This window comes from Lepidochelys kempii, chromosome 3 (genome assembly GCF_965140285.1).
Source record: "Lepidochelys kempii isolate rLepKem1 chromosome 3, rLepKem1.hap1, whole genome shotgun sequence".
Lineage (NCBI taxonomy): Eukaryota > Metazoa > Chordata > Testudines > Cheloniidae > Lepidochelys > Lepidochelys kempii.
Window position 1 is genome coordinate 40,023,101 of NC_136382.1, and position 17,859 is coordinate 40,040,959.

Consider the following 17,859-nt stretch of genomic DNA (forward strand, 5'->3'; position numbering starts at 1 on the left):
CTTAAAATGAACATGTGCTGAGTCATCATCCGAGACTACTATAACTCGACATATATGGCAGAATGTTGGTAAAACAGAGCCGGAGATGTACAATTCTCCCGCAAAGAGTTCAGTCACAAATTTAATTAACGCATTATTTTTTAATGAGCATCATCAGCATGGAAGCATGTCCTCTGGAATGGTGGCCGAAGCATAAAGGGGCATACGAATGTTTAGCATATCTTGCAAATACCTTGCAATGCCAGCTACAAAAGTTCCAGGCAAACTCCTTTTCTCACTTTCTGGTGACATTGTAAATAAGAAGTGGGCAGCATTATCTCCTGTAAATGTACACAAACTTGTTTGTCTTAATGAGTGGCTGAACAGGAAGTAGGACTGAGTGGACTTGTAGGTTCTAAAGTTTTGCATTGTTTTGTTTTTGAGTGCAGTTATGTGACAAAAAAAATCTACATTTGTAAGTTGCACTTTCACAATAAAGAGATGGTACTACAGTACTTGGATGAGGTAAATTGAAAAATGCTATTTCTTTTGTTTATCATTTTTACAGTGCAAATATTTGTAACAAAAATAATATAAAGTGAGCACTGTACACTTTGTATTCTGTGTTGTAATTGAAATCGATACATTTGAAAATGTAGAAAACCATCCAAAAATATGTAATAAATTTCAATTGGTATTCTATTGTTTAACAGTGTGATTAAAACTGCGATTAATCATGATTAATTTTTTTGAGTTAATCACGTGAGTTAACTGCGATTAACCAACAGCCCTAGTGGCCACAATTTCCGATTTTATGTAATTTACTTTCAAACTGGACTCTTTCAAACCTTCAGTTTCTTTTTATTTTGTCAAAGACTTTCAGGTAAGATAATATTCATGTAATATGGTCTGCATACAAAACAGTTTTTGGTGTTACTATTTTGTTTTAATTCCTTTAATTGCTGAATTATTCCTTATTTTAGATACATATTATTCCATTGCAAGGTTCACCTAGGTAGAGGGAATAACTCTTATATACATCTTCTTACACATACTGATGTCTTATTTTATAGATGGATTTGATTGTATAATAATGACCCAATATCATGGGGAAAAGACCCATATATTATTTGGGAGATGGGGTGCTATTTGGGTATGATTGAACTCAGAGCTTAAAAAAATATACCTGACACTTATTGTTATTCCATAATAGCTCTTAAGATTTTGCACACTGTGTTCAGCTATGTCTTAGGGTATGTCTTCACTACCCGCTGGATCGGCGGGCAGCGCCAAGGTGTAGTGGTTAGATAAATATTTTTTTTACAAGTCTAATATCAATATATTTAGTTATAGGACAAATAATTCTATACAGATTCTTATATAGCCCTAATCATTGTAGTATCCAAGCACTTTCCAGTAGTACATTAAAAGAATTGACTAATATCTGTTGCATGTGATTCGTTTTTTCTCTCATCCTCTTCTTGGAGGACTGTGTGTGCACTGTAGTGTTTTGTTTGGTAGGTTTTCTTAAAAATTGTGTGTTTTTATATTAGAGAAGAGGCAAGGTTGAAGAAGTGCATCTTGTATTTGAAGCAGAATGGGGTGGGGGTTGGTCCTTAGTTCCCTGAAAAATCTCTGTCTTCTGCACAGATAAGGTTTAGAGTGTAATTTAGAATGCACTAGAATGTAAGTTAGCAAAAAAGAGCAATAGTCTAGACGCGATAAATCGACGCCCGAGCGCTTTCCCATCAAGTCCTGTACTCCAGCGCCGCAAGAGGCTCAGGCAGTGTCGATGGGGAAGCAGCAGCAGTCGACTCACCGCGGTGAAGACACCACGGTAAGCCGATCAAAGTACGTCGACTTCAGCCCCTGAAGAGGAAGACCAGCAATTTGTGTATTGAGCTCTTAGAGCTCTTACACCAGTCTGAGAATGTATTGAAAATGAGCTTCATCACATCTGCAGTTAGAGAGAAAGAGAGTATGTGTGTGTAAAACTATAATACACTGAATTTGTTACCCTCATTCGTGGTTCTTTCCATCTTTTAGGGATACTGAATTTGAGAATATACTGTACATGAAATTCAACATGTTAATAAAATCTTTTTAAAATAAAATAAAACTTCAATTGATCTTTCTTTTTAGGGAATTCTGAGACTAAACGTATGGAAGTGACAGCACTTTATTCATTTGAAGGACAGCAACCAGGTGACTTGAATTTCAAAGCTGGAGATAAAATAATTGTCAAAACCAAAACAAATTCACAGTTTGACTGGTGGGAAGGAAGCATCCGAGGACAAACGGGCATCTTTCCAGCCAATTATGTTACCACTAACTGTAATTAAAATGCACTCAATGGCCTTAATGGTTTTGGTTTTTTTCCTAAACTTCTTTTCTGAAATATCCACTGGATGATGTACAATCAATTTACAATTTTTATTTTTAACAAATTGTCCTATAAAAAATGTTTTTATTCTGCTTCCAATTACAACAAACTTTTTTTGGAGTTGATTTTTGTATGGAAAAAATTATAAATATAAAGATATATTAGAAGAATATTTTGATTTTTAATAACTTATTGTGTCTCTAATGTTCTCTTTCCTTAATCCATAATAAATATTCTCTAATTAAACTCTGTTCAAGCTACCTTTCAGTTGTAGTTTTCCTTGTCTCTCAGAAAATGTGTGGGCATTTATTTCAGGAGAGATTGTGGAAAAAGGTATATATGACAGAAGAAATTTCCTTTTTTTAAGTATCCTGGACTTCAGGAAAGCAGACTTTGACTCCCTCAGGGAACGGATGGCCAGGATCCCCTGGGGGACTAACTTGAAGGGGAAAGGAGTCCAGGAGAGCTGGCTGTATTTCAAGGAATCCCTGTTGAGGTTACAGGGACAAACCATCCCGATGAGTCGAAAGAATAGTAAATATGGCAGGCGACCAGCTTGGCTTAATGGTGAAATCCTAGCGGATCTTAAACATAAAAAAGAAGCTTACAAGAAGTGGAAGGTTGGACATATGACCAAGGAAGAGTATAAAAATATTGCTCGGGCATGTAGGAATGTTATCAGGAGGGCCAAATCGCACCTGGAGCTGCAGCTAGCCAGAGATGTCAAGAGTAACAAGAAGGGTTTCTTCAGGTATGTTGGCAACAAGAAGAAAGCCAAGGAATGTGTGGGCCCCTTACTGAATGAGGGAGGCAACCTAGTGACAGAGGATGTGGAAAAAGCTAATGTACTCAATGCTTTTTTTGCCTCTGTTTTCACTAACAAGGTCAGCTCCCAGACTGCTGCGCTGGGCATCACAAAATGGGGAAGAGATGGCCAGCCCTCTGTGGAGATAGAGGTGGTTAGGGACTATTTAGAAAAGCTGGACGTGCACAAGTCCATGGGGCCGGATGAGTTGCATCCGAGAGTGCTGAAGGAATTGGCAGCTGTGATTGCAGAGCCATTGGCCATTATCTTTGAAAACTCGTGGCGAACCGGGGAAGTCCCGGATGACTGGAAAAAGGCTAATGTAGTGCCAATCTTTAAAAAAGGGAAGAAGGAAGATCCTGGGAACTACAGGCCAGTCAGCCTCACTTCAGTCCCTGGAAAAATCATGGAGCAGGTCCTCAAAGAATCAATCCTGAAGCACTTGCATGAGAGGAAAGTGATCAGGAACAGCCAGCATGGATTCACCAAGGGAAGGTCATGCCTGACTAATCTAATTGCCTTTTATGATGAGATTACTGGTTCTGTGGATGAAGGGAAAGCAGTGGATGTATTGCTTCTTGACTTTAGCAAAGCTTTTGACACGGTCTCCCACAGTATTCTTGTCAGCAAGTTAAGGAAGTATGGGCTGGATGAATGCACTACAAGGTGGGTAGAAAGTTGGCTAGATTGTCGGGCTCAACGGGTAGTGATCAATGGCTCCATATCTAGTTGGCAGCCGGTATCAAGTGGAGTACCCCAAGGGTCGGTCCTGGGGCCGGTTTTGTTCAATATCTTCATAAATGATCTGGAGGATGGTGTGGATTGCACTCTCAGCAAATTTGCGGATGATACTAAACTGGGAGGAGTGGTAGATACGCTGGAGGGGAGGGATAGGATACAGAAGGACCTAGACCAATTGGAAGATTGGGCCAAAAGGAATCTGATGAGGTTCAATAAGGATAAGTGCAGGGTCCTGCACTTAGGACGGAAGAACCCAATGCACAGCTACAGACTAGGGACCGAATGGCTAGGCAGCAGTTCTGCAGAAAAGGACCTAGGGGTGACAGTGGACGAGAAGCTGGATATGAGTCAGCAGTGTGCCCTTGTTGCCAAGAAGGCCAATGGCATTTTGGGATGTATAAGTAGGGGCATAGCGAGCAGATCGAGGGACGTGATCGTTCCCCTCTATTCGACATTGGTGAGGCCTCATCTGGAGTACTGTGTCCAGTTTTGGGCCCCACACTTCAAGAAGGATGTGGATAAATTGGAGAGAGTCCAGCGAAGGGCAACAAAAATGATTAGGGGACTGGAACACATGAGTTATGAGGAGAGGCTGAGGGAGCTGGGATTGTTTAGCCTGCAGAAGAGAAGAATGAGGGGGGATTTGATAGCTGCTTTCAACTACCTGAAAGGGGGTTCCAAAGAGGATGGCTCTAGACTGTTCTCAATGGTAGCAGATGACAGAACGAGGAGTAATGGTCTCAAGTTGCAGTGGGGGAGGTTTAGATTGGATATTAGGAAAAACTTTTTCACTAAGAGGGTGGTGAAACACTGGAATGCGTTACCTAGGGAGGTGGTAGAATCTCCTTCCTTAGAGGTTTTTAAGGTCAGGCTTGACAAAGCCCTGGCTGGGATGATTTAACTGGGAATTGGTCCTGCTTTGAGCAGGGGGTTGGACTAGATGACCTTCTGGGGTCCCTTCCAACCCTGATATTCTATGATTCTATGATTCTATGCCAAACTGAGACTCAGGACTCTGCAGGCGTGGCTTCCTCGGGTGTACCGCCGAGGCAGGGACTCCCTGGACTTGGTAGTGACAGCCCCAAGGGACATGCTGGACTCCCTGCTGTGGTGTCAGTCCCAGCCTGTGGTTTGCAAAGGCATCCCCTTTGCCGCTCCACAGCCAGACCTGACGCTGGTGACGGACACATCAGACCATGGATGGGGGGCTCACCTAGGGGACTTCATGATGCAGGGGATGTGGTCTGGAGCAGAGCGGTCACTCCTTATCAATGTGAAGGAGCTCAGGGCGGTTCATCTCGCCTGCCAGACCTTTCACACCACTCTGAGTGGTCACAGCATGACAGTTCTGACAGACAACACTATTGCCATGTTTTATATACAAACAGGCCAGGGCTCGTTCCTCTCCACTCTGTCGCGAGGCTCTCCTCCTTTGGGATCTTTGCATAGCCCATGCAATTCACCTCGAGGCGTCCTATCTCCCAGCGGTACGAAACGAGCTGGCGGATTCCTTCAGCAGGTCATACCGCATGCACGAGTGGATGCTCAGGGCGGACGTCGTGCTTTCACTCTTCCGCAGGTGGGGGTTTCCCTGGGTAGACCTGTTTGCCACCAGGGCCCACGCCCAGTGCCCGCAGTTCTGCTCGTTCCAGGGCCGCAGCCCAGGCTCGCTCACAGACGTGTTTGCGATCCCGTGGAGAGGGGGCTTGATGTATGCCTTCCCCCCACTCCCCTTGGTGCACAAAGTCCTACTCAAGGTGCGCAGGGACAGGGCGGCAGTGATCCTCATCGCCCCAGCCTGGGCCCACCAGCAATAGTACACATCGCTCCTAGAGCTGTCGGTGGAGGCCCTAGTAGTCCTGGCCCTACACGGGGACCTCATTACACAAGATGGCCGGGAGCTTCTCCATCCTGACCGACAGTCACTGCACCTGACAGCATGGAGCCTCTGTGGCTAAATGCCCTGGATAGCCAGTGCTCCCTTCCAGTGCAGCAGATTCTATTAGGCAGTAGAAAGCCCTCTACCAGGGTGGTCTATATGGCCAAGTGGAAAAGGTTCTCATGTTGGTGTGAACCTCATCAGGTGCGGCCATGCCAGGCCCTGGTGCAGGCCATCCTGCAGTACCTCCTGCACCTCAAGCAGCAAGGGCTAGCCCCGTGTTCACTCAGAGTGCACCTGGCAGCCATCTCCACCTTCCATCCGGGGTTCTTGGGGGGTTCGGTGTTTTCCCACCCAATGATGGAACGGTTCCTTAAAGGGTTGGAGACGGTGTTCCCATACTCCTGCCCACCAGTCCCTCCATGGAATCTTAACCTGGTCCTCTCTAAACTCATGAGACCCCCTTTCAAGCCTCTTGCTTCCTGTTCCCTCCTGCACCTTTCCTGGAAGGTGGCATTTCTGGTTGCCATTACCTTGGCCAGAAGGGTGTCCAAACTGAGGGCCCTCACCTCTGAGCCACCGTATACCGTATTTCACAAGGACAAGGTGCAGCTCCGGCCACACCCCAATTCCATTTGGGCCAGGACATTTGTCTGCCGGTGTTCTTTCTGAAACCCCATACGGACCCACGTCACTGCAGCTTGCACACCCTGGATGTGCGTCAAGCGCTGGCATTCTATTTGGAGTGCACCAAGCCCTTTCACAAATCCACGCAGCTGTTTGTGGCTTTAGCCGAGAGGATGAAAGGTCTCCCAGGGTCGGCGCAGTGGATTTCATCTTGGATTACAAACTGCATCCAGGCGTGCTATGAGCTTGCAGATGTTCCGGCCCTGGTGGTCATGGCCCACTCGACCAGGACGCAAGCGACTTCCATGGCGTTCCTAGTACATGTCCCGATCTAGGAGATCTGCAGAGCAGCCACCTGGTCCTCGGTGCACACCTTCACGACCCACTACACGGTCAACCAGCAGGCCAGAGAGGATGCGGCAGTTGGCAGAGCAGTCCACCGAGCAATTGTTCCGTGACTCCTACCCTCCTCCAGAGGTATGGTTGTGATTCACCTAATGTGGAATGGACATGAACAAGCACTCGAAGAAGAAAAATCGGTTACTTACTTTCTCATAACTGTTGTTCTTTGAGATGTGTTGTTCATGTCCATTCCACCACCCACCCTCCTACCCCTCTGTTGGAGTTGCCAGCAAGAAGGAACTGGAGGGGGTTAGGCTGGCGGGGGTATATATGCACGGCGCAGTGATGCCACTCGGGGGGCCCCGCCAGCCTGATGGGAGCCGCTAAGGCAAAAAGTTTCCGACGCTCGTGCACACGGTGCGCGCACACCTAATGTGGAATGGATGTGAACAACATCTTGAAGAACAACAGTTACAAGAAAGTAAGTAACCATTTTTTAAACAGTACCTCTCTTTCCCCTCTCAGCAGTGAATAGGTAATCATTACTCATTAGAGTGGCTAAGTTCTCCTGAAAAGTTTGGTTAAATAAATAAATTCTTACTAATGGTAAGAAGTACATAGGTTATCTATAGACGCTAATTGTGGCCTTTTAAAGCCAGATCATCCATTGGGCGTATAAACGATATTATAAGCTTTGTAAATTTATTTTCACCATGATATTTGCAGTATCCGCTTCTACTTTGAAATATTCTCCTCTTCATTATCCAGTCATATAGTGTCTTTTATCCTCGAACGTCAAATCACTTTATTATTCTAATTGTTACTTAAGTAATTAATTACATGAATTAAATCTCACAAAGTATCTGGGCAATACTGTTGAGCTGCATGAGAGGAAATATAGAGATACAAGTGTATTTTTACTACTGACAGCCTCAGTTCCTACAGTTTACTACAGTTCCTCAGTTCCTTCATGGGGGATATTTGGGGTTTACAAAGTATCACATATACATGGGTACCATTGTACATAGTTTTCATTAACTATAAGTTTTAGCCTAAATGAATTTCCTTTAAACAGAGATGCAGTCTTTTTGAGGATTGATCTTGATTTAAGTTACAGCGAGACTTTCTTCGGAGTGTTCATTTTCTGAATAACACAGACCTGCCAACAACACTTTAAAATTTGACTCACGTTATCAGTTGCACTCAGTCTGGCATTTCCTTCAATGTGTCCTTTGTATTTTAATGTTCCTAATTTCCTTCCTTCATATTTAATTTCAAAATTAAGGCCACATTTCAGCCATAAACCCAAAGTAGGAATCTCACTAGAATTGGTTTCTTGTCAGCAATCAGATTCTGACAAACATATATAAAACCAAAACCCTTTATAAATCATAGCAGCCGTAAAATATGTCTGACATGTTTTGGGTCACTTCTTTTGCATATCTGATTTAATTATTTTCAGATGTGGACCTTAAGTTTCCTCTTAGCAAAACTAAAATAACTAACAGCATGGACATAATCCAGCTCTGCTGGAATCAATGGGATTCCTTCCATTAACTTCATGGGCTTTGGAACAAACCCTCTATCATTTGAAATCTAGGATTATTTCTGTTTTCAATGGGAGCAGGATCCTGTTCAAGTAAATACAATATAGAGAAGATCATTATTGATATCCGTTTACATAATCTTGAGGATCCATCCAATCAGAATACTTTTTAGAGCAAGCAAACTCACTAGCCTCACGTACCAATTTAGTTTTCCAGTATCTCATATAGAGCAGCAGACAAGGTATTTATTTTTCCTCACTACATGTTTACATACTAGCCTTTATCTGAATGGTTATAACCACCATATTGTCAAATTGTTACTTATTCTCCAGGGCTGGAGCTTGCATCACCAAAGAAATTCTGTCCATCTCATTGAAATGTACCCAGCTTGATATTTATCCTCTGCAGTTAAATATTTATCAACTACATGAAGAATTTGAAGATCTGTCAAAAATACTGACTAGTTTCATTCCACTCTGCAGCTGCCCTCTGAGCAAGAAAGCGTTTTCTTTGTCCTCACCATAAAGGGACAAGCAAGGTACCATTTTCCTCCACACTTTGTCAGATAAAGGGTTTGCTTTATGATAGGGAGTCTCCAAAAGGCTGCTTTTAGTTTGCTGTACTACTGAGTGCTTTCATACCTGAGAAAGCCTTTCAAGAATTGCACTAAATGTAATTTAGTGTTCGTGCCATGAAGTGACGTATAAACCCATCATATGAAGAGCACTTGTGCTACACGAAACATGCAGTGTCAAAGCCTATAATATTGAAGATTACTTGCCCTTCTAGACTGTCATTTCTTCAGCCAGTTAAGAGATCAGTCTACATGATAAGCACCATACACAAATGTTGTTCTTTCAGTTCAGATGTAGAGGTTTCATGTCCATCCTTTCCTCTTCACATGACCCACTAAGTTGCTCAAGGCAACCCCATTTCAAACTCCTAGTAACAAAAGTTCCAAAGCTGGATCATACATCAAACTGATATACCAGTGCAAACCTGAGTGAAGAATGAAAAATTAATGGAGGGGAAAGATATTGGGAAAAATAAACTCATATCTATTTTAGTAACAGAAAATGATGCAGGATACTGGCAATTAATGTGTCAAAAAAAGCAACAGGAATTAATAAAGTTGTTACCTCTTTTTTTTTTTGTTCTGTTTTGTTTTTGTTACTCAGATGGAAGCTGGATGGAAAAAATATAACCCCTGGCTCTTTATGTTCAGAAGAATTGTGTCCAAGCCTTTCATTCAGATTGCCAAAATACACAGCAGGTTATTGTTCACTTAACGTTTCTGAACTGATTGGCAAAACGAAGAGAGAAACAATATAAAATGAAGGGAGAAGTTCTCCATTGGTACAGATCACATCAAAGCATCTTTCTTATTTAAGCATTGTAAAAGTACTGTGCTGCTGAATGGATGGTCTCACCCCAAGGTTACTTAATTTAAAACTGCTAGTTTTCTACAGTATATATTCAGAAATGTGCTCTCCAAATCCTAGTCATTCATGTACCTTGAAATCCCTTTCTGTTACAAATTATTACATTAATAATTACATTTCTGTGATTCTCTAGAGGAGGAATATGAAAAAAATTAGAATGTAGGCATTTCATTCTCTTACATAAAAACCTCCACAATTATTTTCTGTAATGTGAAAAGGTTTCCATTAACAGCTAGATTCCCAGATCTAGGTGAACAAAATGTTTAACAGGAGACTCAACAACTTCACATTAATAGCTCTCAGCTGACAGTGTGAAATTTTGACATTACTGATTACAACTCAAATATGATATACTAACTTTAATACAGCATGCAAGCAACGTGTGCAGGCAAGCCAGATGCAAAACGTAAACATTATCTAAACAGAGCTGATTTCAAATGTTTCGAATGTAAATAAAACACCGGGTGGTCCTTCAGACTGTCAGCAATCATTATTTCCTCCAACATAAACAAGGCTGTCAAACGGGATTTTTTTCACAACTATAAAAATTCATTCTTCACTAGTAAATCCTAGGCTGTTTCTTCTTTTAAAAAATAAAGTTCTTTACCTTTAGAATAGATGAGTTCCTTTCCAGATTTGCATGAAATAATTTTGCAAGTTACTTCCTCAAAACAGCAGTAGATGTTGGAACAAAATTAGAGTAGGAAAAAATAAATTGTCGGCTTAGTAAAGAGGTGGCCCTTAAGATTTTCCATTTGTCTTCAATAAATACATGACTGTTTTCACCTACCTAACCTCAGGTTTGAGGTATTTTCTACAGAGAGTGAAGTATAGCATATAGATAACAAAGAAAATTTTTCTAAAGGCCACCATTTGGACTGAAAGAATACTAAATTATTAGTTCGAAGTGAGCCAAAATATTTGTATGGCTGAAGTCCTTATACAGTAAGTAACTGGGTTCCTACATATTTGTTGAAGTATACACTGTATTATCATCTATGTTACCAGTTAGATAGACCCTAACCCTATACCCACTGAAGTCAAAAGGACTGGCCATGGGCTTCAATGTGGACAGGATAGGTTGTTAGAGAATAGAACACAAAAATGTTCAATTCATTTCACTAATTTATTAATATATATGAAAGACTAACTCTTACATAGTGTTCATGGAAAATAATCAATTTTTCAGGCTCTCTTTGCTGCTTGGTTCAGGTTTCCATATGGGAAATGGCCCTCTTGGCATGTGTCCTGAGACCCACAAGAGAATCTGGTTTCCCTCATACGAGATGTTGGATTGCTACTGAGAAGCTCCTGCTCCCAGTTTCTCCTGGCAGGAAACCATGGAGAAACAGGACCATGTTACCATTGGTTCACTGTCTTTGCAGAAAGTAGAGCCTGTAGTTCAGAAGGGGGAGATAATGTTACAAGCAGCAGCAATAACTTCCTGGGGCAGTTCCACTGTGAAATATACCAGTTTTTGAAGAGAACGTGAAATGAGTATCTTTGTGCTTGCAGGGATGTGAGTGCATCTCGCACATGTTCCTCTTCCTCCCCTCCTTTTCTTTTCAGCCTGTATTTCACTCTTTCACTCTTCTTAGCCCTGCATCATGGAAAGGAGCTTAGGGCTGCCTAGCCTATCAAGAATTCGATTTAATATCACAAAGACTTTCCTGGCAGAGAGAGTCCTGAATGTTCCCTGTGGCAACCAGAAGCAGCAGCAGAAGGGAAGAGGAATTAATACTTCCTGTCCTCTTTGTCACTTGTGGAGGCAGGGTCGGATGGAAAGGTCCTGAAAGCCTGGAACCAGCATGTATTTAATTTTTTACATGAAAATTATGGAGAGCTTTTCAAAGCCACCTGTCATGGTGACAGGGCCAGTTGTACTTGGGTACTTTGCAGACCCTCTTGAGTGCACCCTTCATGGAACCGGTTTTGCTACCTTTACCGGTCTGTGCACAGAAGCCTGTGACTCTATCACTTTTAGTTTGGCTCCCTGGGTTGCAGCCCCTTTGTTCCCCACCTCTGATAGCATGACAGGCCCAACTGTATTTGGCATCTGCAAGAAACTTCCCCCTAGGAGCCTATGATCAGTTGCTGATTAAAGTGACTGAACAGTTCCTTCAAAAGAAATTTATCATTTATTCATCCAAACGTACGTAGCAAGCAGAGAAAGAGTTAAAACAACAAGCATCTGTTTACATCTTAATTACCTGAATCCTATCATTTCCTCGTACGTTTTGTTAAGTTCCACTTAGCCTAGATACCACCTTCTCTGGGCTGGGAGAGACTTCCTTGCTGCAACTTCTCTCTCTCTCCCCCACATCCTCAGTAGCTGCTGACCACTCAGTTCCAACCCCCCACCTACTGTCATCCTACTCTCTCCAGGGGGGTGCTTTTAACTGCTTATGATCCTTATGATCTCTAGCCTCAGGCCTTGGCAAAACAGCTGTATAACTGTCCTGGCACCTGAAAACATCATCTTCCCAATTAATGGTCCAGCCATTGTCATCTTAATTCTCATGAAATTGTTTACCTCATATGCCTTATCTCTACCGTTTTCCTTACCTGCTTGCTATTCCTAAGAGCCCATTTTTATTCAACTCCATGTAGTCAGAATAATATCAAACAGGTAAACTGAGGTACATACTATTCCTTAAAAAAATAGTACTAATAGCTCCCTTATTCTCCACACCATCCAGGTAATTTAGGTGCCCAATTCACTTTAATTGTAATGGAACTGGGTGTCCACATCCCATAGGTAATTTTGAAAATTCCAGCCTTAAGGCACAATGTTTTTGGAAGTAACTGGTAGTTGAAAACTCTCAACACCTTGTAGAAAGGGGCCCTTTGTTCCTTCCTTGTAAACCCACTCTGAGCCTATAAAATGTTAATAGCGACATGGACTATTACCACATGTTTCTCAGTTGATTTTAAATTTAACTTTCATCAAACTGACAGTGTTTTAAACAAATCCTTCACACATATGTTAAAAGGTTTGGGCAAGTGTTTGCATGGAAGGAAGCTATAAATGGAGCAGCTTAATCCCAGACTGGCCTGGCCATGGTGATGAAATATAAAGAAGAGGGCCTGAACAGAAGAGGGAGATAAAGCTGTTGGGTGCTGAGATACAACAGCAATGGGGCTATAGAAGCACTTGGACAGGTAGATCAAAAGAAGCCTGTTGCAAGATGTGAGATTGTCGATTTGAACGACAAGAAGGCCTTTAATAAAATATTGAGTACTCCAGAATTGTAGTGACATCCCTGTCTCTGGACTAATTTGAATGTACATTAATGAAATGGCTGTGAATTGCTTCCTTGGTGTGGATGGTTTGTTTTTGTTTTGCCTTGATTTTTAATTTTTTAGTCTGTGCATCTATTACTCACTAATTTTTATTAATACGCTTATCTTATTCAGTATATGCATATTGACATTGGCCAGGAAGTGTGACAAAGTTAGAAAAGCAACATCCTAGTAGGTATTCATATAGACCATATATTGGTTTTCTCCAATTACCTTTCTACCCCAAGCTTTACTCCCTCAACAAAATCATTTTATTTCCCTTATTCGCTTAAATGGTTTGGTTTGTCAATGTACTGTTTTCTCTAAGGGTTGACAAACTGCATTCTTCAGCATTATGGAAGGGTTTGATCCCAAGGCTACTGAAATCCATGGGAATCTTTCCATGGAGCTCATCTGGCTTTGGATCAGGCCCTAACTGCCCACAGTCAATATTCTGGAGTTTTATTTCAGTGATCGCTACAAAGGAAGGCAAATATTACAGTGAGGCAAAACTGTTTAATAGAGTAATAGACCAACCTTGCGAGATATCAACTGCCTTGATAGTCTCATGATTTTAGAGAGTTGAAGCCACTAAACTCTGTCCAAGCCTGCTTTTAATAGTGTGGTTTTATTTTACTTCTAAGTACAGTTTATACATTATTTATCACTAATTTTTAGAATTGTTTGGTTCATGTCACAGATTGTTTAATTTAGGTCAAATAGGGCAGATGTTTGGTTAACCAGTCTTTCTGTGTGAATCCAGATTTATCTGCAGGATACTACAGTTATTGTCCTCTGTAAAGTTTTGGCCCTGAATTATGCAACGGTGGGCAGTCTGACAAAGTCTTCTTAATAGTATTGTTAAATAAAGGATGCTTAGATTTGTCAGTGTGTTTGCTTTGCACCTAAACTTTTTGCTTAGTAAAGATGGTACTTACAAGAAGAGAGACAGAAGCCTATCTTGTCTAAATGTGATGTGTGTGGTATGGAAAGCAGAGTTTTGACTACATTCTTTCAACACTGTGCTGGAGGAATTGTGGATCACTTTCCATAGACCCATCAGTAAGGATTTCTTATTTTTTAAAAACACAATCTACAAAAATGGTCCAACACCTTATATCTTGCAATAGTGTTAATATTTTGTTTGGGACCATTCCTGAAGACACAGGGGGCTTGGAGCAGTGTTCATGTCGCACTCCCTGTCAGTACCTGGCCCAAGCCAGGGAAACTAATAATCCAACCAGCAGACCAAATTCGGTGATGAATCCTGGTCACGTGCCACCTGTGGCAGTTTGTGCATATGCTAAGAAAACTGGAGACCCAACTGATAAAGGGTCTCCCACCAAGTAGTAATAATTAGCACTAGGCAGAGGGAATCCAGGGAAAAAGGTAAAATAAATAATTGTCTCAAAGATAAAGTAAGGAGAATGCTGTATTAGCAAGAAACATTTTGTCTTTATTCTGCCAGGGGTCTGAAGAGAGGAAGCATGACAGAGGAAATGAAAGGACCAGTAAAGGGAAACAAAAAAAACAAAAAAAAAAAAAGGGCAATCCCCTCACAAACTGTGTGTTTTACACACACATGAAAAATATTTTATTTTTAGTGGTTTGAAGAGCTTTATAAAGGCAAATAGGTTGTTGTGGGGCAGGGCAAAATATGACTACCTCACAAATATATTTTGCCACTAATTACTCATTTCTCTTAATTTATTTAAAAATTCTATCATAGAGGAGATTACAACTGTATCAGACATACAGGGTAGGTGCATACTATGGGTTGGGCTATAAACTGAAAAAAGTATAATCTGGAATGAAGAAAGCAGAAATGCAGGGTGCTGTACCTACATATATATTAAGGGGTCTGAGGAGGATAGAATCCCAACTTAAGAGGATAGGCCTCTTAAGAAAATGTGGGGTCCTTCTGGAAACATGGCACTTGAATTGTCCTTTCTAACCTTATCCTTCCACAGAGTGCTATGAACTTTGCAAATCGAAGAACTCATGCATGAATTTCACAAAGCACTGTTTCAGTGTCTAAATATTTACTAAGATACCATCCAGGATGTTACAGAGTATTTCTTGGGGAACAGATCCGAGAGTGGTGAGTTAAGCTCTAAAGGGAACGGAGAGCTCATCTGAAGAATTGGCTAGAGACATAAGTGTACGGAAGTCTTCAGTTGTCTTAATGGGGTTATAAGCATCTAGAAATCCTAAAACAGAATACAGAGAGAGCACTGTAGGTGGGATGCAGATCATTAAATCACTGAGAAGTTAAACCAAACTGGGTGAAACTCTGCAGGCTTCCTTCACAAGGGTTCAGAGAAATCTTTTCTTTGTTTTTGATTCAGCAGATTCATACCATGTTCACTTAGAATGCAACCCTGTGTTCTGCATTTTGTCTACTTTTGTTTCACTTTATGCTCCTCATGGGGGACGCCACAAGAAGGCAAGTGAACACGCCCCCCCCCATTTGATTTAGCCCAATTTTCACAGTGTGATGGCAAGGCAGCAATGCAGATGGTCAAATGTAGTTGAGAAGTGCACAATTAGATTATTTGAGGGTGGATTCTGCCCTCAATGATGCAGCAGTTAGATAGCTGAACAATGTAGATATCAATTTGTGTAGGGTGACCAGATAGCAAGTGTAAAAAATTGGGGTGGGGGAGGGGGTTATAGGTGCCTATATAAGAAAAAGCCCCCAAAATTGGGACTGTCCCTATAAAATCGGGACATCCGGTCACCCTAGACTTGTGATGCATACAAAAGAAGAATGCCTTGTTAATTTTTTTTACTTTAAATGTGTATTTCAAAGAAACCTCAAAACAAAATTCCAACAAAACTGCAGATTACTATGTGGTTTTCCATCCAAATAATGGAAAACCAAAAATCTCAGTTGGGCTTGAATGCAAAAACAGATCTACCCAGGTTAACATTGAATTGGATCTGGGTTCACTTGAAAAGTTCACAAACCTTAATGAGCATCATGACAAGCCTGGACAAAGCTTTGAATTTTTAATGTCACCAGAAAGCAGGTGCGCTTCACACGGTTTCATTTTGTTTTGAAAGCTTACCTCACAGTTTGGTGCAGTATGAAAAGTTCAGCAATTTCAGAATGGTGAGATCTTGTGGACTTTGGTTCACTTTGTATGAAACATTTTTTCCTTCCCAGTTTACAACCTTATTTCTGGATAACCAAGAGGATGCAAAGTCCAAATGGTGAACAAAATGGCTGTGGTAGGTGGAGTTTATTTTTTGGGAGGGACAGAAAATGGTTTTTCAACAAAGTGGAAATCTATTTACATAAAATAAGTTTTTTAACCAAAAAACCTGAAAATATTTTGGTTTTCAGCAACTTAAAAATGTTTGATATTTTGTTTTTTGACAAACCCAAAATTTTTTGGAGTTTCTCTCTTTTAAAATTAATTTTTCCCCATTTTTGTTGAAAAACTTTCCTAGATGCCCCTTCTTCTCCCGCCCCCCCAATTCACAGGCTTTAGTGCATGGAGACCTTTTCTTATTTATTTTTTTTAAATCTTAAAATTTGTTCATTTTAGGTTTCATTTTTCACCTGAAAAGCTGAGTTGTTTAAATAGTTTTGGGGTTTGTTTTTTGCATGATGTAAGTACTTTCACTGAGAATCACTGTACAGTGCTCCTCATGCATAAAAGCTGTGGGGTTTACTTTTGCTACAAGTTGTGTCTTTATGCATTTCTGGATTTGTGTAGAGTACAAGTCAAAAAAACATAGTCAAAGGAAAAGTGAATGAAGTTTCTAGATTAGGTATTTGCTTTAGAGACTCAGTTAGAAATAAACTGCTGCTAATCATGTTCCCCTTCTCCCTTTCCTGTCTAACTCAAAATAGTCTTTTCTCCTTTCCCTGCCCACAAAGAATTGCATCTCCCGTGCTGCCACAGAAGCCACCAGAGAATGACTTTTCCCCTGGCCTGAAGTTGTCTGCCTTTCCCACCCTCTTCATAGTTGCCTTTTTGGTTCTATTAGCTTCTGACTCAATTTCTCATGCCCAGAGTGACCTTCTCACTGCTGGTATATTCAGTGGGCTTTATACCTGTCAATCACACTAGGAGACAGAAATTGGCAGCCTCACTTTCAGCCAGCAAGACAGCTAATACTATTCCCTTTCTCCTACCTTTTTGGCTGACATGTGCAGAGACTGCAGGTAGGAGACCCTCAAAGGTGAAATGGAGGAGTATATGGCACTGCAGAAGAGTTCCCAATGAATGATGTTTGGAGAGCATATGCAGATAGAAGGAAATCTATTCTGTGTAGTCCAAAACAAAATATAAAAAGTACATGAAAAATACAAATCAAGCTCACAAGTTATTAAAGCACTGTTTAGTTTTACACATTTCTTGCAATATAATGCCATTAGCCTCTTTAGTTATTAATGTTTATTTATTCAGCAGCAGTGGTATGCTGAAGACTAAACAAACAGAGGACATGGCCTACTGTCTTGATTGTGAGCTAGCTCAGACACACCACAGTTCAAATCTATATGATCAATGTAGCATATTTAAGTCAATTGGAGTTGTGTGTGCTGAACAGTAAAGTCCTTCAAACTATACTGTTTTTAATTGCTTTTTATAAATACTTATTGTATTTGTTAAATCAATGTCAAAAGACTCTGCTGCAGGGGTATGTAGCAAGCAGAGATTTCGGGGTGGGGGGGGAGGTGGATTTTGTAAAAAGAAAAGGAGTACTTGTGGCACCTTAGAGACTAACCAATTTATTTGAGCATAAGTTTCGTGAGCTACAGCTCACTTCATCGGATGCATACTGTGGAAACTGCAGAAGACATTATATACACAGAGACC

The 17,859-nt window shown here is 41.1% G+C and overlaps 1 protein-coding gene and 1 long non-coding RNA gene across 5 annotated transcripts in view; both read left to right on the forward strand.

Annotated features, from left to right (window-relative positions):
- The window catches only part of SH3YL1 (SH3 and SYLF domain containing 1), a 113,351-nt gene extending 95,755 nt beyond the window's left edge, over positions 1 to 17,596 (forward strand). The window contains exons 10-11 of one of the 4 annotated variants that reach the window (XM_073336165.1): positions 16,197 to 16,261; positions 17,196 to 17,596. In XM_073336165.1, the coding sequence (XP_073192266.1) occupies positions 16,197 to 16,219 (23 nt within the window). In that variant the 3' untranslated portion in view covers positions 16,220 to 16,261; positions 17,196 to 17,596. Of the gene's footprint in view, positions 1 to 2,121; positions 2,533 to 16,196; positions 16,262 to 17,195 lie in introns of those variants that run through there. The other 3 variants (XM_073336162.1, XM_073336163.2, XM_073336161.2) reach the window with 3 other exon arrangements.
- Positions 8,273 to 13,912, forward strand: LOC140908630 (uncharacterized). The gene is made up of 2 exons (XR_012157939.2): positions 8,273 to 8,841; positions 9,482 to 13,912. It is a non-coding gene; the product is annotated as an uncharacterized LOC140908630 (long non-coding RNA).
- Positions 17,597 to 17,859: the final 263 nt, after the last annotated feature.